The sequence below is a fragment of the Salmo salar genome, chromosome 12 (assembly GCF_965601325.2).
Source record: "Salmo salar chromosome 12, fSalSal1, whole genome shotgun sequence".
NCBI classification, from domain to species: domain Eukaryota; kingdom Metazoa; phylum Chordata; class Actinopteri; order Salmoniformes; family Salmonidae; genus Salmo; species Salmo salar.
The window spans coordinates 14,082,664-14,109,456 of NC_138302.1; the positions used below are offsets into that span (position 1 = coordinate 14,082,664).

The window sequence follows — 26,793 nt, forward strand, 5'->3', positions numbered from 1 at the left end:
TACACAACACAACCACATGAGAGAGGAATGTACACAACACAACCACATGAGAGGAATGTACACAACACAACCACATGAGAGGAATGTACACAACACAACCACATGAGAGGAATGTACACAACACAACCACATGAGAGGAATGTACACAACACAACCACATGAGAGGAATGTACACAACACAACCACATGAGAGGAATGTACACAACACAACCACATGAGAGAGGAATGTACACAACACAACCACATGAGAGAGGAATGTACACAACACAACCACATGAGAGGAATGTACACAACACAACCACATGAGAGGAATGTACACAACACAACCACATGAGAGGAATGTACACAACACAACCACATGAGAGGAATGTACACAACACAACCACATGAGAGGAATGTACACAACACAACCACATGAGAGAGGAATGTACACAACACAACCACATGAGAGGAATGTACACAACACAACCACATGAGAGGAATGTACACAACACAACCACATGAGAGAGGAATGTACACAACACAACCACATGAGAGGAATGTACACAACACAACCACATGAGAGGAATGTACACAACACAACCACATGAGAGGAATGTACACAACACAACCACATGAGAGAGGAATGTACACAACACAACCACATGAGAGAGGGACAGAGACAGTTTGTGAAAGTATGTCTTATCTACTTTGAAGAAAGAACTAGTAAAATGATTTTTTTCTATTGATGTCTACCCAGTGTGGACCTGACAGAGACAATGGAATGTTTCATGTTTTGTATGTTCACTATTTTTGGCTTTGGAATTTCAATTAAAAAGCTTTTTTATTTTTTTAACCTGTGATTTAAAACAAAAATACACTTGAACTGAAACCGAACCAACCTCAAAAAGCACCAATCACTCAGCAGAGAGAGAGAGAGAGAGAGAGAGAGAGAGAGAGAGAGAGAGAGAGAGAGAGAGAGTGTATATATATATATATATATATATATATATATATATATATATATATATATATATATATAGGGTCTACATATCTCACCTGGTTGAGTGTTTTCTGTAGATGTGGTGTTCCCATGCGGTCAGCTATGTGTCTGTATCCTGGATGAGACAGGAAGAACTTCCTCTCTGCACCCAGAGCTGCTTTAATATCCTTCCTGCCATCAATATCCTTCTGACTACGATTCACCACCCCAATGTAACCTAGAGAGGAGAGGTGGTTATTACCCTGTTATAACCTGGCGGGAGCAGTTTATAACAGGGGTGTGTGTGTGTCACCTCTGCGTAGCGGCAGTAGTTTATTCTCTAGAATGTCCCGTGCGTCCGTCCCCTCGTCCATCAGGTCCAGCTTGGTGATCACTCCGATGGTACGTAACCCTGGAAACACATAGGTCATCTCCATGGCAACATTCCACTCTCTCTCAAACACCTCTCCATCCCATTATATGAATAGATCAGGTAAGAGTTCGACCACTTTTATGCAGCAAAAACAGCCAAATATTTCCAAATCGGATTTTAGTAACCCCATTGTGGGCCTGTTAGAACAAATAAATAATGACCGATTTGCCTGACACACACACACACACACACACACACACACACACACACACACACACACACACACACACACACACACACACACACACACACACACACACACACACACACACACACACACACACACACAGACGTAACCCCTCTACATAGACTCTGCCCCCCCCTCCCTACCTTGAGGGTCGACCTCCTTAGATATCTTGAGAGCATCAGAGTTGGCCAGATCCTGGTTAGCTGGAGTCACAGCCAGGATCAGACAGGATTCTTTAGTTATGAACTGCATATAACAGGATCAGACAGGATTCTTTAGTTATTAACTGCATATAACAGAATCAGACAGGATTCTTTAGTTATTAACTGCATATAACAGAATCAGACAGGATTCTTTAGTTATTAACTGCATATAACAGAATCAGACAGGATTCTTTAGTTATGAACTGCATATAACAGAATCAGACAGGATTCTTTAGTTATTAACTGCATATAACAGAATCAGACAGGATTCTTTAGTTATGAACTGCATATAACAGAATCAGACAGGATTCTTTAGTTATGAACTGCATATAACAGAATCAGACAGGATTCTTTAGTTATTAACTGCATATAACAGAATCAGACAGGATTCTTTAGTTATGAACTGCATATAACAGAATCAGACAGGATTCTTTAGTTATGAACTGCATATAACAGAATCAGACAGGATTCTTTAGTTATGAACTGCATATAACAGAATCAGACAGGATTCTTTAGTTATTAACTGCATATAACAGAATCAGACAGGATTCTTTAGTTATTAACTGCATATAACAGAATCAGACAGGATTCTTTAGTTATTGACTGCATAGAATATATACGTTTTAGCACATAACATAGAAGATAAGACTATATTACTTTAAAGAGGCAATCAGCAGTTGAAACAATAATAAAGCTCTCTACTGACCGTTTCAGTAAAAAGCTGAGGTATTGGCCTGGAGAAATGTAACCCCTCTCAAATTCATAGGCAGAGCTATGGATGCAAGGACTGACCATCCATGATATCAACATGATCGATTTAACCATGTTATGAGGCTATATAGTGTTTTTTTACATTTTCATTGTATACAACAACAAAAGTAAAACGAGCTTCTCTTCTGGGTTCTGATGCAGTGTGACAGATGAACTAAGCTCAGGAAGCACTAACACCTTGTATTCAAGAGTCAATACGTGTATATCATTCACTTATAACTGCAGATTGCCTCTTTAACATATACTTAGTTACCCCCTTTCTCTTTAACATATACTTAGTTACCCCCTTTCTCTTTAACATATACTTAGTTACCCCCTTTCCCTTTAACATATACTTAGTTACCTCCTTTCCCTTTAACATATACTTAGTTACCCCCTTTCCCTTTAACATATACTTAGTGACCCCCTTTCCCTTTAACATATACTTAGTTAACCCCTTTCCCTTTAACATATACTTAGTTACCCCCTTTCCCTTTAACATATACTTAGTTACCCCCTTTCCCTTTAACATATACTTAGTTCCCCCCTTTCCCTTTAACATATACTTAGTTACCCCCTTTCCCTTTAACATATACTTAGTTACCCCCTTTCCCTTTAACATATACTTAGTTACCCCCTTTCCCTTTAACATATACTTAGTTACCCCCTTTCCCTTTAACATATACTTAGTTACCTCCTTTCCCTTTAACATATACTTAGTTACCCCCTTTCCCTTTAACATATACTTAGTTACCCCCTTTCCCTTTAACATATACTTAGTTACCCCCTTTCCCTTTAACATATACTTTGTTAGCCCCTTTCCCTTTAACATATACTTAGTTACCCCCTTTCCCTTTAACATATACTTAGTTACCCCCTTTCCCTTTAACATATACTTAGTTACCCCCTTTCCCTTTAACATATACTTAGTTACCCCCTTCCCCTTTAACATATACTTAGTTACCTCCTTTCCCTTTAACATATACTTAGTTACCTCCTTTCCCTTTAACATATACTTAGTTACCCCCTTTCCCTTTAACATATACTTAGTTACCCCCTTTCCCTTTAACATATACTTAGTTACCCCCTTTCCCTTTAACATATACTTTGTTAGCCCCTTTCCCTTTAACATATACTTAGTTACCCCCTTTCCCTTTAACATATACTTAGTTACCCCCTTTCCCTTTAACATATACTTAGTTACCCCCTTTCCCTTTAACATATACTTAGTTACCCCCTTCCCCTTTAACATATACTTAGTTACCTCCTTTCCCTTTAACATATACTTAGTTACCTCCTTTCCCTTTAACATATACTTAGTTACCCCCTTTCCCTTTAACATATACTTAGTTACCCCCTTTCCCTTTAACATATACTTAGTTACCCCCTTTCCCTTTAACATATACTTAGTTACCCCCTTTCCCTTTAACATATACTTAGTTTTTCCCTTTAACATATACTTAGTTACCCCCTTCCCCTTTAACATATACTTAGTTACCTCCTTTCCCTTTAACATATACTTAGTTACCCCCTTTCCCTTTAACATATACTTAGTTACCCCCTTTCCCTTTAACATATACTTAGTTACCCCCTCTTTAACATATACTTAGTTACCCCCTTTCCCTTTAACATATACTTATTTACCCCCTTTCCCTTTAACATATACTTAGTTACCCCCTTTCCCTTTAACATATACTTAGTTACCCCCTCTTTAACATATACTTAGTTACCCAATTTCCCTTTAACATATACTTAGTTACCCAATTTCCCTTTAACATATACTTAGTTACCCCCTTTCCCTTTAACATATACTTAGTTACCCCCTTTCCCTTTAACATATACTTAGTTACCCCCTTTCTCTTTAACATATACTTAGTTACCCCCTTTCCCTTTAACATATACTTAGTTACCCCCTTATCCTTTAACATATACTTAGTTACCCCCTTTCCCTTTAACATATACTTAGTTACCCCCTTTCCCTTTAACATATACTTAGTTACCCCCTTTCCCTTTAACATATACTTAGTTACCCCCTTTCCCTTTAACATATACTTAGTTACCTCCTTTCCCTTTAACATATACTTAGTTACCCCCTTTCCCTTTAACATATACTTAGTTACCCCCTTTCCCTTTAACATATACTTAGTTACCCCCTTTCCCTTTAACATATACTTTGTTAGCCCCTTTCCCTTTAACATATACTTAGTTACCCCCTTTCCCTTTAACATATACTTAGTTACCTCCTTTCCCTTTAACATATACTTAGTTACCCCCTTTCCCTTTAACATATACTTAGTTACCCCCTTTCCCTTTAACATATACTTAGTTACCCCCTTTCCCTTTAACATATACTTAGTTACCCCCTTTCCCTTTTAACATATACTTAGTTACCCCATTCCCTTTTAACATATACTTAGTTACCCCCTTTCCCTTTTAACATATACTTAGTTACCCCCTTTCCCTTTAACATATAGTTAGTTACCCCCTTTCATTTAACATATACTTAGTTACCCCCTTTCCCTTTAACATATACTTAGTTACCCCCTTTCCCTTTAATATATACTTAGTTACCCCCTTTCCCTTTAACATATACTTAGTTACCCCCTTTCCCTTTAACATATACTTAGTTACCCCCTTTCCCTTTAACATATACTTAGTTACCCCCTCTTTAACATATACTTAGTTACCTCCTTTCCCTTTAACATATACTCAGTTACCCCCTTTCCCTTTTAACATATACTTAGTTACCCCCTTTCCCTTTAACATATACTTAGATACCCCCTTTCCCTTTAACATGTACTTAGTTACCCCCTTTCCCTCTAACATATACTTAGTTACCCCCTTTTCCTTTAACATATACTTAGTTACCCCCTTTCCCTTTCCCTTTAACATATACTTAGTTACCCCCTTTCCCTTTAACAGATACTTAGTTACCCCCTTTCCCTTTAACATATACTTAGTTACCCCCTTTCCCTTTAACATATACTTAGTTACCCCCTCTTTAACATATACTTAGTTACCCCCTTTCCCTTTCCCTTTAACATATACTTAGTTACCCCCTTTCCCTTTAACATATACTTAGTTACCCCCTTTCCCTTTAACATATACTTAGTTACCCCCTTTCCCTTTAACATATACTTAGTTACCCCCTTCCCCTTTAACATATACTTAGTTACCCCCTATCCCTTTAACATATACTTAGTTACCCCCTTTCCCTTTAACATATACTTAGTTACCCCCTTTCCCTTTAACATATACTTAGTTACCCCCTTTCCCTTTAACATATACTTAGTTACCCCCTTTCCCTTTAACATATACTTAGTTACCCCCTTTCCCTTTAACATATACTTAGTTACCCCCTTTCCCTTTAACATATACTTAGTTACCCCCTTTCCCTTTAACATATACTTAGTTACCCCCTTTCCCTTTAACATATACTTAGTTACCCCCTTTCCCTTTAACATATACTTAGTTACCCCCTTTCCCTTTAACATATACTTAGTTACCCCCTTTCCCTTTAACATATACTTAGTTACCCCCTTTCCCTTTAACATATACTTAGTTACCCCCTTTCCCTTTAACATATACTTAGTTACCCCCTTTCCCTTTAACATATACTTAGTTACCCCCTTTCCCTTTAACATATACTTAGTTACCCCCTTTCCCTTTAACATATACTTAGTTACCCCCTTTCCCTTTAACATATACTTAGTTACCCCCTTTCCCTTTAACATATACTTAGTTACCCCCTTTCCCTTTAACATATACTTAGTTACCCCCTTTCCCTTTAACATATACTTAGTTACCCCCTTTCCCTTTAACATATACTTAGTTACCCCCTTCCCCTTTAACATATACTTAGTTACCTCCTTTACCTTTAACATATACTTAGTTACCTCCTTTCCCTTTAACATATACTTAGTTACCCCCTTTCCCTTTAACATATACTTAGTTACCCCCTTTCCCTTTAACATATACTTAGTTACCCCCTTTCCCTTTAACATATACTTAGTTACCCCCTTTCCTTTAACATATACTTAGTTACCCCCTTTCCCTTTAACATATACTTAGTTACCCCCTTTCCCTTTTAACATATACTTAGTTACCCCCTTTCCCTTTTAACATATACTTAGTTACCCCCTTTCCCTTTAACATATACTTAGTTACCCCCTTTCATTTAACATATACTTAGTTACCCCCTTTCCCTTTAACATATACTTAGTTACCCCCTTTCCCTTTAATATATACTTAGTTACCCCCTTTCCCTTTAACATATACTTAGTTACCCCCTTTCCCTTTAACATATACTTAGTTACCCCCTTTCCCTTTAACATATACTTAGTTACCCCCTCTTTAACATATACTTAGTTACCTCCTTTCCCTTTAACATATACTTAGTTACCCCCTTTCCCTTTTAACATATACTTAGTTACCCCCTTTCCCTTTAACATATACTTAGATACCCCCTTTCCCTTTAACATATACTTAGTTACCCCCTTTCCCTCTAACATATACTTAGTTACCCCCTTTTCCTTTAACATATACTTAGTTACCCCCTTTCCCTTTCCCTTTAACATATACTTAGTTACCCCCTTTCCCTTTAACAGATACTCAGTTACCCCCTTTCCCTTTAACATATACTTAGTTACCCCCTTTCCCTTTAACATATACTTAGTTACCCCCTCTTTAACATATACTTAGTTACCCCCTTTCCCTTTCACATATACTTAGTTACCCCCTTTCCCTTTAACAGATACTTAGTTACCCCCTTTCCCTTTAACATATACTTAGTTACCCCCTTTCCCTTTAACATATACTTAGTTACCCCCTCTTTAACATATACTTAGTTACCCCCTTTCCCTTTCACATATACTTAGTTACCCCCTTTCCCTTTAACATATACTTAGTTACCCCCTTTCCCTTTAACATATACTTAGTTACCCCCTATCCCTTTAACATATACTTAGTTACCCCCTTTCATTTAACATATACTTAGTTACCCCCTTTCCCTTTAACATATACTTAGTTACCCCCTTTCCCTTTAATATATACTTAGTTACCCCCTTTCCCTTTAACATATACTTAGTTACCCCCTTTCCCTTTAACATATACTTAGTTACCCCCTTTCCCTTTAACATATACTTAGTTACCCCCTCTTTAACATATACTTAGTTACCTCCTTTCCCTTTAACATATACTTAGTTACCCCCTTTCCCTTTAACATATACTTAGTTACCCCCTTCCCCTTTAACATATACTTAGTTACCCCCTATCCCTTTAACATATACTTAGTTACCCCCTTTCATTTAACATATACTTAGTTACCCCCTTTCCCTTTAACATATACTTAGTTACCCCCTTTCCCTTTAATATATACTTAGTTACCCTCTTTCCCTTTAACATATACTTAGTTACCCCCTTTCCCTTTAACATATACTTAGTTACCCCCTTTCCCTTTAACATATACTTAGTTACCCCCTCTTTAACATATACTTAGTTACCTCCTTTCCCTTTAACATATACTTAGTTACCCCCTTTCCCTTTTAACATATACTTAGTTACCCCCTTTCCCTTTAACATATACTTAGATACCCCCTTTCCCTTTAACATATACTTAGTTACCCCCTTTTCCTTTAACATATACTTAGTTACCCCCTTTCCCTTTCCCTTTAACATATACTTAGTTACCCCCTTTCCCTTTAACATATACTTAGTTACCCCCTTTCCCTTTAACATATACTTAGTTACCCCCTTTCCCTTTAACATATACTTAGTTACCCCCTTTCCCTTTAACATATACTTAGTTACCCCCTTTCCCTTTAACATATACTTAGTTACCCCCTTTCCCTTTAACATATACTTAGTTACCCCCTTCCCCTTTAACATATACTTAGTTACCCCCTATCCCTTTAACATATACTTAGTTACCCCCTTTCCCTTTAACATATACTTAGTTACCCCCTTTCCCTTTAACATATACTTAGTTACCCCCTTTCCCTTTAACATATACTTAGTTACCCCCTTCCCCTTTAACATATACTTAGTTACCTCCTTTCCCTTTAACATATACTTAGTTACCTCCTTTCCCTTTAACATATACTTAGTTACCCCCTTTCCCTTTAACATATACTTAGTTACCCCCTTTCCCTTTAACATATACTTAGTTACCCCCTTTCCCTTTAACATATACTTAGTTACCCCCTTTCCCTTTAACATATACTTAGTTACCCCCTTTCCCTTTAACATATACTTAGTTACCCCCTTTCCCTTTAACATATACTTAGTTACCCCCTTTCCCTTTAACATATACTTAGTTACCCCCTTTCCCTTTAACATATACTTAGTTACCCCCTTTCCCTTTAACATATACTAAGTTACCCCCTTTCCCTTTTAACATATACTTAGTTACCCCCTTTCCCTTTTAACATATACTTAGTTACCCCCTTTCCCTTTAACATATACTTAGTTACCCCCTTTCCCTTTAACATATACTTAGTTACCCCCTTTCCCTTTTAACATATACTTAGTTACCCCCTTTCCCTTTTAACATATACTTAGTTACCCCCTTTCCCTTTTAACATATACTTAGTTACCCCCTTTCCCTTTAACATATACTTAGTTACCCCCTTTCCCTTTAACATATACTTAGTTACCCCCTTTCCCTTTAACATATACTTAGTTACCTCCTTTCCCTTTAACATATACTTAGTTACCCCCTTTCCCTTTAACATATACTTAGTTACCCCCTTTCCCTTTAACATATACTTAGTTACCCCCTTTCCCTTTAACATATACTTAGTTACCCCCTTGCCCTTTAACATATACTTAGTTACCCCCTCTTTAACATATACTTAGTTACCTCCTTTCCCTTTAACATATACTTAGTTACCCCCTTTCCCTTTTAACATATACTTAGTTACCCCCTTTCCCTTTAACATATACTTAGTTACCCCCTTTCCCTTTCCCTTTAACATATACTTAGTTACCCCCTTTCCCTTTTAACATATACTTAGTTACCCCCTTTCCCTTTAACATATACTTAGATACCCCCTTTCCCTTTAACATATACTTAGTTACCCCCTTTCCCTCTAACATATACTTAGTTACCCCCTTTTCCTTTAACATATACTTAGTTACCCCCTTCCCTTTCCCTTTAACATATACTTAGTTACCCCCTTTCCCTTTAACAGATACTTAGTTACCCCCTTTCCCTTTAACATATACTTAGTTACCCCCTTTCCCTTTAACATATACTTAGTTACCCCCTCTTTAACATATACTTAGTTACCCCCTTTCCCTTTCCCTTTAACATATACTTAGTTACCCCCTTTCCCTTTAACATATACTTAGTTACCCCCTTTCCCTTTAACATATACTTAGTTACCCCCTTTCCCTTTAACATATACTTAGTTACCCCCTTTCCCTTTAACATATACTTAGTTACCCCCTTTCCCTTTAACATATACTTAGTTACCCCCTTTCCCTTTAACATATACTTAGTTACCTCCTTTCCCTTTAACATATACTTAGTTACCCCCTTTCCCTTTAACATATACTTAGTTACCCCCTTTCCCTTTAACATATACTTAGTTACCCCCTTTCCCTTTAACATGTACTTAGTTACCCCCTTTCCCTCTAACATATACTTAGTTACCCCCTTTTCCTTTAACATATACTTAGTTACCCCCCCTTTCCCTTTAACATATACTTAGTTACCCCCTTTCCCTTTAACATATACTTAGTTACCCCCTTTCCCTTTAACATATACTTAGTTACCCCCTTTCCCTTTCCCTTTAACATATACTTAGTTACCCCCTTTCCCTTTAACATATACTTAGTTACCCCCTTTCCCTTTAACATATACTTAGTTACCCCCTTTCCCTTTAACATATACTTAGTTACCCCCTTTCCCTTTAACATATACTTAGTTACCCCCTTTCCCTTTAACATATACTTAGTTACCCCCTTTCCCTTTAACATATACTTAGTTACCCCCTTTCCCTTTAACATATACTTAGTTACCCCCTTTCCCTTTAACATATACTTAGTTACCCCCTTTCCCTTTAACATATACTTAGTTACCCCCTTTCCCTTTAACATATACTTAGTTACCCCCTTTCCCTTTAACATATACTTAGTTACCCCCTTTCCCTTTAACATATACTTAGTTACCCCCTTTCCCTTTAACATATACTTAGTTACCCCCTTTCCCTTTAACATATACTTAGTTACCCCCTTTCCCTTTAACATATACTTAGTTACCCCCTTTCCCTTTAACATATACTTAGTTACCCCCTTTCCCTTTAACATATACTTAGTTACCCCCTTTCCCTTTAACATATACTTAGTTACCCCCTTTCCCTTTAACATATACTTAGTTACCCCCTTTCCCTTTAACATATACTTAGTTACCCCCTTTCCCTTTAACATATACTTAGTTACCCCCTTTCCCTTTAACATATACTTAGTTACCCCCTTTCCCTTTAACATATACTTAGTTACCCCCTTTCCCTTTAACATATACTTAGTTACCCCCTTTCCCTTTAACATATACTTAGTTACCCCCTTTCCCTTTAACATATACTTAGTTACCCCCTTTCCCTTTAACATATACTTAGTTACCCCCTTTCCCTTTAACATATACTTAGTTACCCCCTTTCCCTTTAACATATACTTAGTTACCCCCTTTCCCTTTAACATATACTTAGTTACCCCCTTTCCCTTTAACATATACTTAGTTACCCCCTTTCCCTTTAACATATACTTAGTTACCCCCTTTCCCTTTAACATATACTTAGTTACCCCCTTTCCCTTTAACATATACTTAGTTACCCCCTTTCCCTTTAACATATACTTAGTTACCCCCTTTCCCTTTAACATATACTTAGTTACCCCCTTTCCCTTTAACATATACTTAGTTACCCCCTTTCCCTTTAACATATACTTAGTTACCCCCTTTCCCTTTAACATATACTTAGTTACCCCCTTTCCCTTTAACATATACTTAGTTACCCCCTTTCCCTTTAACATATACTTAGTTACCCCCTTTCCCTTTAACATATACTTAGTTACCCCCTTTCCCTTTAACATATACTTAGTTACCCCCTTTCCCTTTTAACATATACTTAGTTACCCCCTTTCCCTTTAACATATACTTAGTTACCCCCTTTCCCTTTAACATATACTTAGTTACCCCCTTTCCCTTTAACATATACTTAGTTACCCCCTTTCCCTTTAACATATACTTAGTTACCCCCTTTCCCTTTAACATATACTTAGTTACCCCCTTTCCCTTTAACATATACTTAGTTACCCCCTTTCCCTTTAACATATACTTAGTTACCCCCTTTCCCTTTAACATATACTTAGTTACCCCCTTTCCCTTTAACATATACTTAGTTACCCCCTTTCCCTTTAACATATACTTAGTTACCCCCTTTCCCTTTAACATATACTTAGTTACCCCCTTTCCCTTTAACATATACTTAGTTACCCCCTTTCCCTTTAACATATACTTAGTTACCCCCTTTCCCTTTAACATATACTTAGTTACCCCCTTTCCCTTTAACATATACTTAGTTACCCCCTTTCCCTTTAACATATACTTAGTTACCCCCTTTCCCTTTAACATATACTTAGTTACCCCCTTTCCCTTTAACATATACTTAGTTACCCCCTTTCCCTTTAACATATACTTAGTTACCCCCTTTCCCTTTAACATATACTTAGTTACCCCCTTTCCCTTTAACATATACTTAGTTACCCCCTTTCCCTTTAACATATACTTAGTTACCCCCTTTCCCTTTAACATATACTTAGTTACCCCCTTTCCCTTTAACATATACTTAGTTACCCCCTTCCCTTTAACATATACTTAGTTACCCCCTTTCCCTTTAACATATACTTAGTTACCCCCTTTCCCTTTAACATATACTTAGTTACCCCCTTTCCCTTTAACATATACTTAGTTACCCCCTTTCCCTTTAACATATACTTAGTTACCCCCTTTCCCTTTAACATATACTTAGTTACCCCCTTTCCCTTTAACATATACTTAGTTACCCCCTTTCCCTTTAACATATACTTAGTTACCCCCTTTCCCTTTAACATATACTTAGTTACCCCCTTTCCCTTTAACATATACTTAGTTACCCCCTTTCCCTTTAACATATACTTAGTTACCCCCTTTCCCTTTAACATATACTTAGTTACCCCCTTTCCCTTTAACATATACTTAGTTACCCCCTTTCCCTTTAACATATACTTAGTTACCCCCTTTCCCTTTAACATATACTTAGTTACCCCCTTTCCCTTTAACATATACTTAGTTACCCCCTTTCCCTTTAACATATACTTAGTTACCCCCTTTCCCTTTAACATATACTTAGTTACCCCCTTTCCCTTTAACATATACTTAGTTACCCCCTTTCCCTTTAACATATACTTAGTTACCCCCTTTCCCTTTAACATATACTTAGTTACCCCCTTTCCCTTTAACATATACTTAGTTACCCCCTTTCCCTTTAACATATACTTAGTTACCCCCTTTCCCTTTAACATATACTTAGTTACCCCCTTTCCCTTTAACATATACTTAGTTACCCCCTTTCCCTTTAACATATACTTAGTTACCCCCTTTCCCTTTAACATATACTTAGTTACCCCCTTTCCCTTTAACATATACTTAGTTACCCCCTTTCCCTTTAACATATACTTAGTTACCCCCTTTCCCTTTAACATATACTTAGTTACCCCCTTTCCCTTTTAACATATACTTAGTTACCCCCTTTCCCTTTAACATATACTTAGTTACCCCCTTTCCCTTTAACATATACTTAGTTACCCCCTTTCCCTTTAACATATACTTAGTTACCCCCTTTCCCTTTAACATATACTTAGTTACCCCCTTTCCCTTTAACATATACTTAGTTACCCCCTTTCCCTTTAACATATACTTAGTTACCCCCTTTCCCTTTAACATATACTTAGTTACCCCCTTTCCCTTTAACATATACTTAGTTACCCCCTTTCCCTTTAACATATACTTAGTTACCCCCTTTCCCTTTAACATATACTTAGTTACCCCCTTTCCCTTTAACATATACTTAGTTACCCCCTTTCCCTTTAACATATACTTAGTTACCCCCTTTCCCTTTAACATATACTTAGTTACCCCCTTTCCCTTTAACATATACTTAGTTACCCCCTTTCCCTTTAACATATACTTAGTTACCCCCTTTCCCTTTAACATATACTTAGTTACCCCCTTTCCCTTTAACATATACTTAGTTACCCCCTTTCCCTTTAACATATACTTAGTTACCCCCTTTCCCTTTAACATATACTTAGTTACCCCCTTTCCCTTTAACATATACTTAGTTACCCCCTTTCCCTTTAACATATACTTAGTTACCCCCTTTCCCTTTAACATATACTTAGTTACCCCCTTTCCCTTTAACATATACTTAGTTACCCCCTTTCCCTTTAACATATACTTAGTTACCCCCTTTCCCTTTAACATATACTTAGTTACCCCCTTTCCCTTTAACATATACTTAGTTACCCCCTTTCCCTTTAACATATACTTAGTTACCCCCTTTCCCTTTAACATATACTTAGTTACCTCCTTTCCCTTTAACATATACTTAGTTACCCCCTTTCCCTTTAACATATACTTAGTTACCCCCTTTCCCTTTAACATATACTTAGTTACCCCCTTTCCCTTTAACATATACTTAGTTACCCCCTTTCCCTTTAACATATACTTAGTTACCCCCTTTCCCTTTAACATATACTTAGTTACCCCCTTTCCCTTTAACATATACTTAGTTACCCCCTTTCCCTTTTAACATATACTTAGTTACCCCCTTTCCCTTTAACATATACTTAGTTACCCCCTTTCCCTTTAACATATACTTAGTTACCCCCTTTCCCTTTAACATATACTTAGTTACCCCCTTTCCCTTTAACATATACTTAGTTACCCCCTTTCCCTTTAACATATACTTAGTTACCCCCTTTCCCTTTAACATATACTTAGTTACCCCCTTTCCCTTTAACATATACTTAGTTACCCCCTTTCCCTTTAACATATACTTAGTTACCCCCTTTCCCTTTAACATATACTTAGTTACCCCCTTTCCCTTTAACATATACTTAGTTACCCCCTTTCCCTTTAACATATACTTAGTTACCCCCTTTCCCTTTAACATATACTTAGTTACCCCCTTTCCCTTTAACATATACTTAGTTACCCCCTTTCCCTTTAACATATACTTAGTTACCCCCTTTCCCTTTAACATATACTTAGTTACCCCCTTTCCCTTTAACATATACTTAGTTACCCCCTTTCCCTTTAACATATACTTAGTTACCCCCTTTCCCTTTAACATATACTTAGTTACCCCCTTTCCCTTTAACATATACTTAGTTACCCCCTTTCCCTTTAACATATACTTAGTTACCCCCTTTCCCTTTAACATATACTTAGTTACCCCCTTTCCCTTTAACATATACTTAGTTACCCCCTTTCCCTTTAACATATACTTAGTTACCCCCTTTCCCTTTAACATATACTTAGTTACCCCCTTTCCCTTTAACATATACTTAGTTACCCCCTTTCCCTTTAACATATACTTAGTTACCCCCTTTCCCTTTAACATATACTTAGTTACCCCCTTTCCCTTTAACATATACTTAGTTACCCCCTTTCCCTTTAACATATACTTAGTTACCCCCTTTCCCTTTAACATATACTTAGTTACCCCCTTTCCCTTTAACATATACTTAGTTACCCCCTTTCCCTTTAACATATACTTAGTTACCCCCTTTCCCTTTAACATATACTTAGTTACCCCCTTTCCCTTTAACATATACTTAGTTACCCCCTTTCCCTTTAACATATACTTAGTTACCCCCTTTCCCTTTAACATATACTTAGTTACCCCCTTTCCCTTTAACATATACTTAGTTACCCCCTTTCCCTTTAACATATACTTAGTTACCCCCTTTCCCTTTAACATATACTTAGTTACCCCCTTTCCCTTTAACATATACTTAGTTACCCCCTTTCCCTTTAACATATACTTAGTTACCCCCTTTCCCTTTAACATATACTTAGTTACCCCCTTTCCCTTTAACATATACTTAGTTACCCCCTTTCCCTTTAACATATACTTAGTTACCCCCTTTCCCTTTAACATATACTTAGTTACCCCCTTTCCCTTTAACATATACTTAGTTACCCCCTTTCCCTTTAACATATACTTAGTTACCCCCTTTCCCTTTAACATATACTTAGTTACCCCCTTTCCCTTTAACATATACTTAGTTACCCCCTTTCCCTTTAACATATACTTAGTTACCCCCTTTCCCTTTAACATATACTTAGTTACCCCCTTTCCCTTTAACATATACTTAGTTACCCCCTTTCCCTTTAACATATACTTAGTTACCCCCTTTCCCTTTAACATATACTTAGTTACCCCCTTTCCCTTTAACATATACTTAGTTACCCCCTTTCCCTTTAACATATACTTAGTTACCCCCTTTCCCTTTAACATATACTTAGTTACCCCCTTTCCCTTTAACATATACTTAGTTACCCCCTTTCCCTTTAACATATACTTAGTTACCCCCTTTCCCTTTAACATATACTTAGTTACCCCCTTTCCCTTTAACATATACTTAGTTACCCCCTTTCCCTTTAACATATACTTAGTTACCCCCTTTCCCTTTAACATATACTTAGTTACCCCCTTTCCCTTTAACATATACTTAGTTACCCCCTTTCCCTTTAACATATACTTAGTTACCCCCTTTCCCTTTAACATATACTTAGTTACCCCCTTTCCCTTTAACATATACTTAGTTACCCCCTTTCCCTTTAACATATACTTAGTTACCCCCTTTCCCTTTAACATATACTTAGTTACCCCCTTTCCCTTTAACATATACTTAGTTACCCCCTTTCCCTTTAACATATACTTAGTTACCCCCTTTCCCTTTAACATATACTTAGTTACCCCCTTTCCCTTTAACATATACTTAGTTACCCCCTTTCCCTTTAACATATACTTAGTTACCCCCTTTCCCTTTAACATATACTTAGTTACCCCCTTTCCCTTTAACATATACTTAGTTACCCCCTTTCCCTTTAACATATACTTAGTTACCCCCTTTCCCTTTAACATATACTTAGTTACCCCCTTTCCCTTTAACATATACTTAGTTACCCCCTTTCCCTTTAACATATACTTAGTTACCCCCTTTCCCTTTAACATATACTTAGTTACCCCCTTTCCCTTTAACATATACTTAGTTACCCCCTTTCCCTTTAACATATACTTAGTTACCCCCTTTCCCTTTAACATATACTTAGTTACCCCCTTTCCCTTTAACATATACTTAGTTACCCCCTTTCCCTTTAACATATACTTAGTTACCCCCTTTCCTTTAACATATACTTAGTTACCCCCTTTCCCTTTAACATATACTTAGTTACCCCCTTTCCCTTTAACATATACTTAGTTACCCCCTTTCCCTTTAACATATACTTAGTTACCCCCTTTCCCTTTAACATATACTTAGTTACCCCCTTTCCCTTTAACATATACTTAGTTACCCCCTTTCCCTTTAACATATACTTAGTTACCCCCTTTCCCTTTAACATATACTTAGTTACCCCCTTTCCCTTTTAACATATACTTAGTTACCCCCTTTCCCTTTAACATATACTTAGATACCCCCTTTCCCTTTAACATATACTTAGTTACCCCCTTTCCCTTTAACATATACTTAGTTACCCCCTTTCCCTTTAACATATACTTAGTTACCCCCTTTCCCTTTAACATATACTTAGTTACCCCCTTTCCCTTTAACATATACTTAGTTACCCCCTTTCCCTTTAACATATACTTAGTTACCCCCTCTTTAACATATACTTAGTTACCCCCTTTCCTTTAACATATACTTAGTTACCCCCTTTCCCTTTAACATATACTTAGTTACCCCCTTTCCCTTTAACATATACTTAGTTACCCCCTTTCCCTTTAACATATACTTAGTTACCCCCTTTCCCTTTAACATATACTTAGTTACCCCCTTTCCCTTTAACATATACTTAGTTACCCCCTTTCCCTTTAACATATACTTAGTTACCCCCTTTCCCTTTAACATATACTTAGTTACCCCCTTTCCCTTTAACATATACTTAGTTACCCCCTTTCCCTTTAACATATACTTAGTTACCCCCTTCCCCTTTAACATATACTTAGTTACCCCCTTTCCCTTTAACATATACTTAGTTACCCCCTTTCCCTTTAACATATACTTAGTTACCCCCTTTCCCTTTAACATATACTTAGTTACCCCCTTTCCCTTTAACATATACTTAGTTACCCCCTTTCCCTTTAACATATACTTAGTTACCCCCTTTCCCTTTAACATATACTTAGTTACCCCCTTTCCCTTTAACATATACTTAGTTACCCCCTTTCCCTTTAACATATACTTAGTTACCCCCTTTCCCTTTAACATATACTTAGTTACCCCCTTTCCCTTTAACATATACTTAGTTACCCCCTTTCCCTTTAACATATACTTAGTTACCCCCTTTCCCTTTAACATATACTTAGTTACCCCCTTTCCCTTTTAACATATACTTAGTTACCCCCTTTCCCTTTAACATATACTTAGTTACCCCCTTTCCCTTTAACATATACTTAGTTACCCCCTTTCCCTTTAACATATACTTAGTTACCCCCTTTCCCTTTAACATATACTTAGTTACCCCCTTTCCCTTTAACATATACTTAGTTACCCCCTTTCCCTTTAACATATACTTAGTTACCCCCTTTCCCTTTAACATATACTTAGTTACCCCCTTTCCCTTTAACATATACTTAGTTACCCCCTTTCCCTTTAACATATACTTAGTTACCCCCTTTCCCTTTAACATATACTTAGTTACCCCCTTTCCCTTTAACATATACTTAGTTACCCCCTTTCCCTTTAACATATACTTAGTTACCCCCTTTCCCTTTAACATATACTTAGTTACCCCCTTTCCCTTTAACATATACTTAGTTACCCCCTTTCCCTTTAACATATACTTAGTTACCCCCTTTCCCTTTAACATATACTTAGTTACCCCCTTTCCCTCTTTAACATATACTTAGTTACCCCCTTTCCCTTTTAACATATACTTAGTTACCCCCTTTCCCTTTAACATATACTTAGTTACCCCCTTTCCCTTTAACATATACTTAGTTACCCCCTTTCCCTCTAACATATACTTAGTTACCCCCTTTCCCTTTAACATATACTTAGTTACCCCCTTCCCTTTCCCTTTAACATATACTTAGTTACCCCCTTTCCCTTTAACATATACTTAGTTACCCCCTTTCCCTTTAACATATACTTAGTTACCCCCTTTCCCTTTAACATATACTTAGTTACCCCCTTTCCCTTTAACATATACTTAGTTACCCCCTTTCCCTCTTAACATATACTTAGTTACCCCCTTTCCCTTTAACATATACTTAGTTACCCCCTTTCCCTTTAACATATACTTAGTTACCCCCTTTCCCTTTAACATATACTTAGTTACCCCCTTTCCCTTTAACATATACTTAGTTACCCCCTTTCCCTTTAACATATACTTAGTTACCCCCTTTCCCTTTAACATATACTTAGTTACCCCCTTTCCCTTTAACATATACTTAGTTACCCCCTTTCCCTTTAACATATACTTAGTTACCCCCTTTCCCTTTAACATATACTTAGTTACCCCCTTTCCCTTTAACATATACTTAGTTACCCCCTTTCCCTTTAACATATACTTAGTTACCCCCTTTCCCTTTAACATATACTTAGTTACCCCCTTTCCCTTTAACATATACTTAGTTACCCCCTTTCCCTTTAACATATACTTAGTTACCCCCTTTCCCTTTAACATATACTTAGTTACCCCCTTTCCCTTTAACATATACTTAGTTACCCCCTTTCCCTTTAACATATACTTAGTTACCCCCTTTCCCTTTAACATATACTTAGTTACCCCCTTTCCCTTTAACATATACTTAGTTACCCCCTTTCCCTTTAACATATACTTAGTTACCCCCTTTCCCTTTAACATATACTTAGTTACCCCCTTTCCCTTTAACATATACTTAGTTACCCCCTTTCCCTTTAACATATACTTAGTTACCCCCTTTCCCTTTAACATATACTTAGTTACCCCCTTTCCCTTTAACATATACTTAGTTACCCCCTTTCCCTTTAACATATACTTAGTTACCCCCTTTCCCTTTAACATATACTTAGTTACCCCCTTTCCCTTTAACATATACTTAGTTACCCCCTTTCCCTTTAACATATACTTAGTTACCCCCTTTCCCTTTAACATATACTTAGTTACCCCCTTTCCCTTTAACATATACTTAGTTACCCCCTTTCCCTTTAACATATACTTAGTTACCCCCTTTCCCTTTAACATATACTTAGTTACCCCCTTTCCCTTTAACATATACTTAGTTACCCCCTTTCCCTTTAACATATACTTAGTTACCCCCTTTCCCTTTAACATATACTTAGTTACCCCCTTTCCCTTTAACATATACTTAGTTACCCCCTTTCCCTTTAACATATACTTAGTTACCCCCTTTCCCTTTAACATATACTTAGTTACCCCCTTTCCCTTTTAACATATACTTAGTTACCCCCTTTCCCTTTAACATATACTTAGTTACCCCCTTTCCCTTTAACATATACTTAGTTACCCCCTTTCCCTTTAACATATACTTAGTTACCCCCTTTCCCTTTAACATATACTTAGTTACCCCCTTTCCCTTTAACATATACTTAGTTACCCCCTTTCCCTTTAACATATACTTAGTTACCCCCTTTCCCTTTAACATATACTTAGTTACCCCCTTTCCCTTTAACATATACTTAGTTACCCCCTTTCCCTTTAACATATACTTAGTTACCCCCTTTCCCTTTAACATATACTTAGTTACCCCCTTTCCCTTTAACATATACTTAGTTACCCCCTTTCCCTTTAACATATACTTAGTTACCCCCTTTCCCTTTAACATATACTTAGTTACCCCCTTTCCCTTTAACATATACTTAGTTACCCCCTTTCCCTTTAACATATACTTAGTTACCCCCTTTCCCTTTAACATATACTTAGTTACCCCCTTTCCCTTTAACATATACTTAGTTACCCCCTTTCCCTTTAACATATACTTAGTTACCCCCTTTCCCTTTAACATATACTTAGTTACCCCCTTTCCCTTTAACATATACTTAGTTACCCCCTTTCCCTTTAACATATACTTAGTTACCCCCTTTCCCTTTAACATATACTTAGTTACCCCCTTTCCCTTTAACATATACTTAGTTACCCCCTTTCCCTTTAACATATACTTAGTTACCCCCTTTCCCTTTAACATATACTTAGTTACCCCCTTTCCCTTTAACATATACTTAGTTACCCCCTTTCCCTTTAACATATACTTAGTTACCCCCTTTCCCTTTAACATATACTTAGTTACCCCCTTTCCCTTTAACATATACTTAGTTACCCCCTTTCCCTTTAACATATACTTAGTTACCCCCTTTCCCTTTAACATATACTTAGTTACCCCCTTTCCCTTTAACATATACTTAGTTACCCCCTTTCCCTTTAACATATACTTAGTTACCCCCTTTCCCTTTAACATATACTTAGTTACCCCCTTTCCCTTTAACATATACTTAGTTACCCCCTTTCCCTTTAACATATACTTAGTTACCCCCTTTCCCTTTAACATATACTTAGTTACCCCCTTTCCCTTTAACATATACTTAGTTACCCCCTTTCCCTTTAACATATACTTAGTTACCCCCTTTCCCTTTAACATATACTTAGTTACCCCCTTTCCCTTTAACATATACTTAGTTACCCCCTTTCCCTTTAACATATACTTAGTTACCCCCTTTCCCTTTAACATATACTTAGTTACCCCCTTTCCCTTTAACATATACTTAGTTACCCCCTTTCCCTTTAACATATACTTAGTTACCCCCTTTCCCTTTAACATATACTTAGTTACCCCCTTTCCCTTTAACATATACTTAGTTACCCCCTTTCCCTTTAACATATACTTAGTTACCCCCTTTCCCTTTAACATATACTTAGTTACCCCCTTTCCCTTTAACATATACTTAGTTACCCCCTTTCCCTTTAACATATACTTAGTTACCCCCTTTCCCTTTAACATATACTTAGTTACCCCCTTTCCCTTTAACATATACTTAGTTACCCCCTTTCTCCTTTAACATATACTTAGTTACCCCCTTTTCCCTTTAACATATACTTAGTTACCCCCTTTCCCTTTAACATATACTTAGTTACCCCCTTTCCCTTTAACATATACTTAGTTACCCCCTTTCCCTTTAACATATACTTAGTTACCCCCTTTCCCTTTAACATATACTTAGTTACCCCCTTTCCCTTTAACATATACTTAGTTACCCCCTTTCCCTTTAACATATACTTAGTTACCCCCTTTCCCTTTAACATATACTTAGTTACCCCCTTTCCCTTTAACATATACTTAGTTACCCCCTTTCCCTTTAACATATACTTAGTTACCCCCTTTCCCTTTAACATATACTTAGTTACCCCCTTTCCCTTTAACATATACTTAGTTACCCCCTTTCCCTTTAACATATACTTAGTTACCCCCTTTCCCTTTAACATATACTTAGTTACCCCCTTTCCCTTTAACATATACTTAGTTACCCCCTTTCCCTTTTAACATATACTAAGTTACCCCCTTTCCCTTTTAACATATACTTAGTTACCCCCTTTCCCTTTTAACATATACTTAGTTACCCCCTTTCCCTTTAACATATACTTAGTTACCCCCTTTCCCTTTAACATATACTTAGTTACCCCCTTTCCCTTTAACATATACTTAGTTACCCCCTTTCCCTTTTAACATATACTTAGTTACCCCCTTTCCCTTTAACATATACTTAGTTACCCCCTTTCCCTTTAACATATACTTAGTTACCCCCTTTCCCTTTAACATATACTTAGTTACCCCCTTTCCCTTTAACATATACTTAGTTACCCCCTTTCCCTTTAACATATACTTAGTTACCCCCTTTCCCTTTAACATATACTTAGTTACCCCCTTTCCCTTTAACATATACTTAGTTACCCCCTTTCCCTTTAACATATACTTAGTTACCCCCTTTCCCTTTAACATATACTTAGTTACCCCCTTTCCCTTTAACATATACTTAGTTACCCCCCCCTTTCCCTTTAACATATACTTAGTTACCCCCTTTCCCTTTTAACATATACTTAGTTACCCCCTTTCCCTTTAACATATACTTAGTTACCCCCTTTCCCTTTAACATATACTTAGTTACCCCCTTTCCCTTTAACATATACTTAGTTACCCCCTTTCCCTTTAACATATACTTAGTTACCCCCTTTTCCCTTTAACATATACTTAGTTACCCCCTTTCCCTTTAACATATACTTAGTTACCCCCTTTCCCTTTAACATATACTTAGTTACCCCCTTTCCCTTTAACATATACTTAGTTACCCCCTTTCCCTTTAACATATACTTAGTTACCCCCTTTCCCTTTAACATATACTTAGTTACCCCCTTTCCCTTTAACATATACTTAGTTACCCCCTTTCCCTTTAACATATACTTAGTTACCCCCTTTCCCTTTAACATATACTTAGTTACCCCCTTTCCCTTTAACATATACTTAGTTACCCCCTTTCCCTTTAACATATACTTAGTTACCCCCTTTCCCTTTAACATATACTTAGTTACCTCCTTTCCCTTTAACATATACTTAGTTACCCCCTTTCCCTTTAACATATACTTAGTTACCCCCTTTCCCTTTAACATATACTTAGTTACCCCCTTTCCCTTTAACATATACTTAGTTACCCCCTTTCCCTTTAACATATACTTAGTTACCCCCTTTCCCTTTAACATATACTTAGTTACCCCCTTTCCCTTTAACATATACTTAGTTACCCCCTTTCCCTTTAACATATACTTAGTTACCCCCTTTCCCTTTTAACATATACTTAGTTACCCCCTTTCCCTTTTAACATATACTTAGTTACCCCCTTTCCCTTTAACATATACTTAGTTACCCCCTTTCCCTTTAACATATACTTAGTTACCCCCTTTCCCTTTAACATATACTTAGTTACCCCCTTTCCCTTTAACATATACTTAGTTACCCCCTTTCCCTTTAACATATACTTAGTTACCCCCTTTCCCTTTAACATATACTTAGTTACCCCCTTTCCCTTTAACATATACTTAGTTACCCCCTTTCCCTTTAACATATACTTAGTTACCCCCTTTCCCTTTAACATATACTTAGTTACCCCCTTTCCCTTTAACATATACTTAGTTACCCCCTTTCCCTTTAACATATACTTAGTTACCCCCTTTCCCTTTAACATATACTTAGTTACCCCCTTTCCCTTTAACATATACTTAGTTACCCCCTTTCCCTTTAACATATACTTAGTTACCCCCTTTCCCTTTAACATATACTTAGTTACCCCCTTTCCCTTTAACATATACTTAGTTACCCCCTTTCCCTTTAACATATACTTAGTTACCCCCTTTCCCTTTAACATATACTTAGTTACCCCCTTTCCCTTTAACATATACTTAGTTACCCCCTTTCCCTTTAACATATACTTAGTTACCCCCTTTCCCTTTAACATATACTTAGTTACCCCCTTTCCCTTTAACATATACTTAGTTACCCCCTTTCCCTTTAACATATACTTAGTTACCCCCTTTCCCTTTTAACATATACTTAGTTACCCCCTTTCCCTTTAACATATACTTAGTTACCCCCTTTCCCTTTAACATATACTTAGTTACCCCCTTTCTCCTTTAACATATACTTAGTTACCCCCTTTCCCTTTAACATATACTTAGTTACCCCCTTTCCCTTTAACATATACTTAGTTACCCCCTCTTTAACATATACTTAGTTACCCCCTTTCCCTTTAACATATACTTAGTTACCCCCTTTCCCTTTAACATATACTTAGTTACCCCCTTTCCCTTTAACATATACTTAGTTACCCCCTTTCCCTTTAACATATACTTAGTTACCCCCTTCCCTTTAACATATACTTAGTTACCCCCTTTCCCTTTAACATATACTTAGTTACCCCCTTTCCCTTTAACATATACTTAGTTACCCCCTTTCCCTTTAACATATACTTAGTTACCCCCTTTCCCTTTAACATATACTTAGTTACCCCCTTTCCCTTTAACATATACTTAGTTACCTCCTTTCCCTTTAACATATACTTAGTTACCCCCTTTCCCTTTAACATATACTTAGTTACCCCCTTTCCCTTTAACATATACTTAGTTACCCCCTTTCCCTTTAACATATACTTAGTTACCCCCTTTCCCTTTAACATATACTTAGTTACCCCCTTTCCCTTTAACATATACTTAGTTACCCCCTTTCCCTTTAACATATACTTAGTTACCCCCTTTCCCTTTTAACATATACTTAGTTACCCCCTTTCCCTTTTAACATATACTTAGTTACCCCCTTTCCCTTTTAACATATACTTAGTTACCCCCTTTCCCTTTAACATATACTTAGTTACCCCCTTTCCCTTTAACATATACTTAGTTACCCCCTTTCCCTTTTAACATATACTTAGTTACCCCCTTTCCCTTTAACATATACTTAGTTACCCCCTTTCCCTTTAACATATACTTAGTTACCCCCTTTCCCTTTAACATATACTTAGTTACCCCCTTTCCCTTTAACATATACTTAGTTACCCCCTTTCCCTTTAACATATACTTAGTTACCCCCTTTCCCTTTTAACATATACTTAGTTACCCCCTTTCCCTTTAACATATACTTAGTTACCCCCTTTCTCTTTAACATATACTTAGTTACCCCCTTTCCCTTTAACATATACTTAGTTACCCCCTTTCCCTTTAACATATACTTAGTTACCCCCTTTCCCTTTAACATATACTTAGTTACCCCCTTTCCCTTTAACATATACTCAGTTACCCCCTTTCCCTTTTAACATATACTTAGTTACCCCCTTTCCCTATTAACATATACTTAGTTACCCCCTTTCCCTATTAACATATACTTAGTTACCCCCTTTCCCTTTAACATATACTTAGTTACCCCCTTTCCCTTTAACATATACTTAGTTACCCCCTTTCCCTTTAACATATACTTAGTTACCCCCTTTCCCTTTAACATATACTTAGTTACCCCCTTTCCCTTTAACATATACTTAGTTACCCCCTTTCCCTTTAACATATACTTAGTTACCCCCTTTCCCTTTAACATATACTTAGTTACCCCCTTTCTCTTTAACATATACTTAGTTACCCCCTTTCCCTTTAACATATACTTAGTTACCCCCTTTCCCTTTAACATATACTTAGTTACCCCCTTTCCCTTTAACATATACTTAGTTACCCCCTTTCCCTTTAACATATACTTAGTTACCCCCTTTCCCTTTAACATATACTTAGTTACCCCCTTTCCCTTTAACATATACTTAGTTACCCCCTTTCCCTTTAACATATACTTAGTTACCCCCTTTCCCTTTAACATATACTTAGTTACCCCCTTTCCCTTTAACATATACTTAGTTACCCCCTTTCCCTTTAACATATACTTAGTTACCCCCTTTCCCTTTAACATATACTTAGTTACCCCCTTTCCCTTTAACATATACTTAGTTACCCCCTTTCTCTTTAACATATACTTAGTTACCCCCTTTCCCTTTAACATATACTTAGTTACCCCCTTTCCCTTTAACATATACTTAGTTACCCCCTTTCCCTTTAACATATACTTAGTTACCTCCTTTCCCTTTAACATATACTTAGTTACCCCCTTTCCCTTTAACATATACTTAGTTACCCCCTTTCCCTTTAACATATACTTAGTTACCCCCTTTCCCTTTAACATATACTTAGTTACCCCCTTTCCCTTTAACATATACTTAGTTACCCCCTTTCCCTTTAACATATACTTAGTTACCCCCTTTCCCTTTAACATATACTTAGTTACCCCCTTTCCCTTTAAAACCTCTTGAGGATACCCTAGGATAGGGGGCGCCACAGCGCATTTTGAAAAAAAAATTGTTCCCATTTTCAACGGCCTACTAATCAAACTCAGAAGCTAGGGCATGCATATACTTA

General features: G+C 36.8%; 1 protein-coding gene across 2 annotated transcripts in view; it reads right to left on the minus strand.

Moving 5' to 3' along the window:
- Positions 1–26,793, minus strand: part of LOC106592593 (dynamin-2) — an 80,080-nt gene that overhangs the window by 36,258 nt on the left and 17,029 nt on the right. For both annotated transcript variants that reach the window (XM_082958608.1, XM_082958609.1), the window contains exons 5-7: positions 1,725–1,827; positions 1,275–1,373; positions 1,039–1,199 (exon numbers count right to left, since the gene is read on the minus strand). In XM_082958608.1, coding sequence (XP_082814734.1) covers positions 1,039–1,199; positions 1,275–1,373; positions 1,725–1,827 — 363 coding nt within the window. The remainder of the gene's footprint in view (positions 1–1,038; positions 1,200–1,274; positions 1,374–1,724; positions 1,828–26,793) is intronic.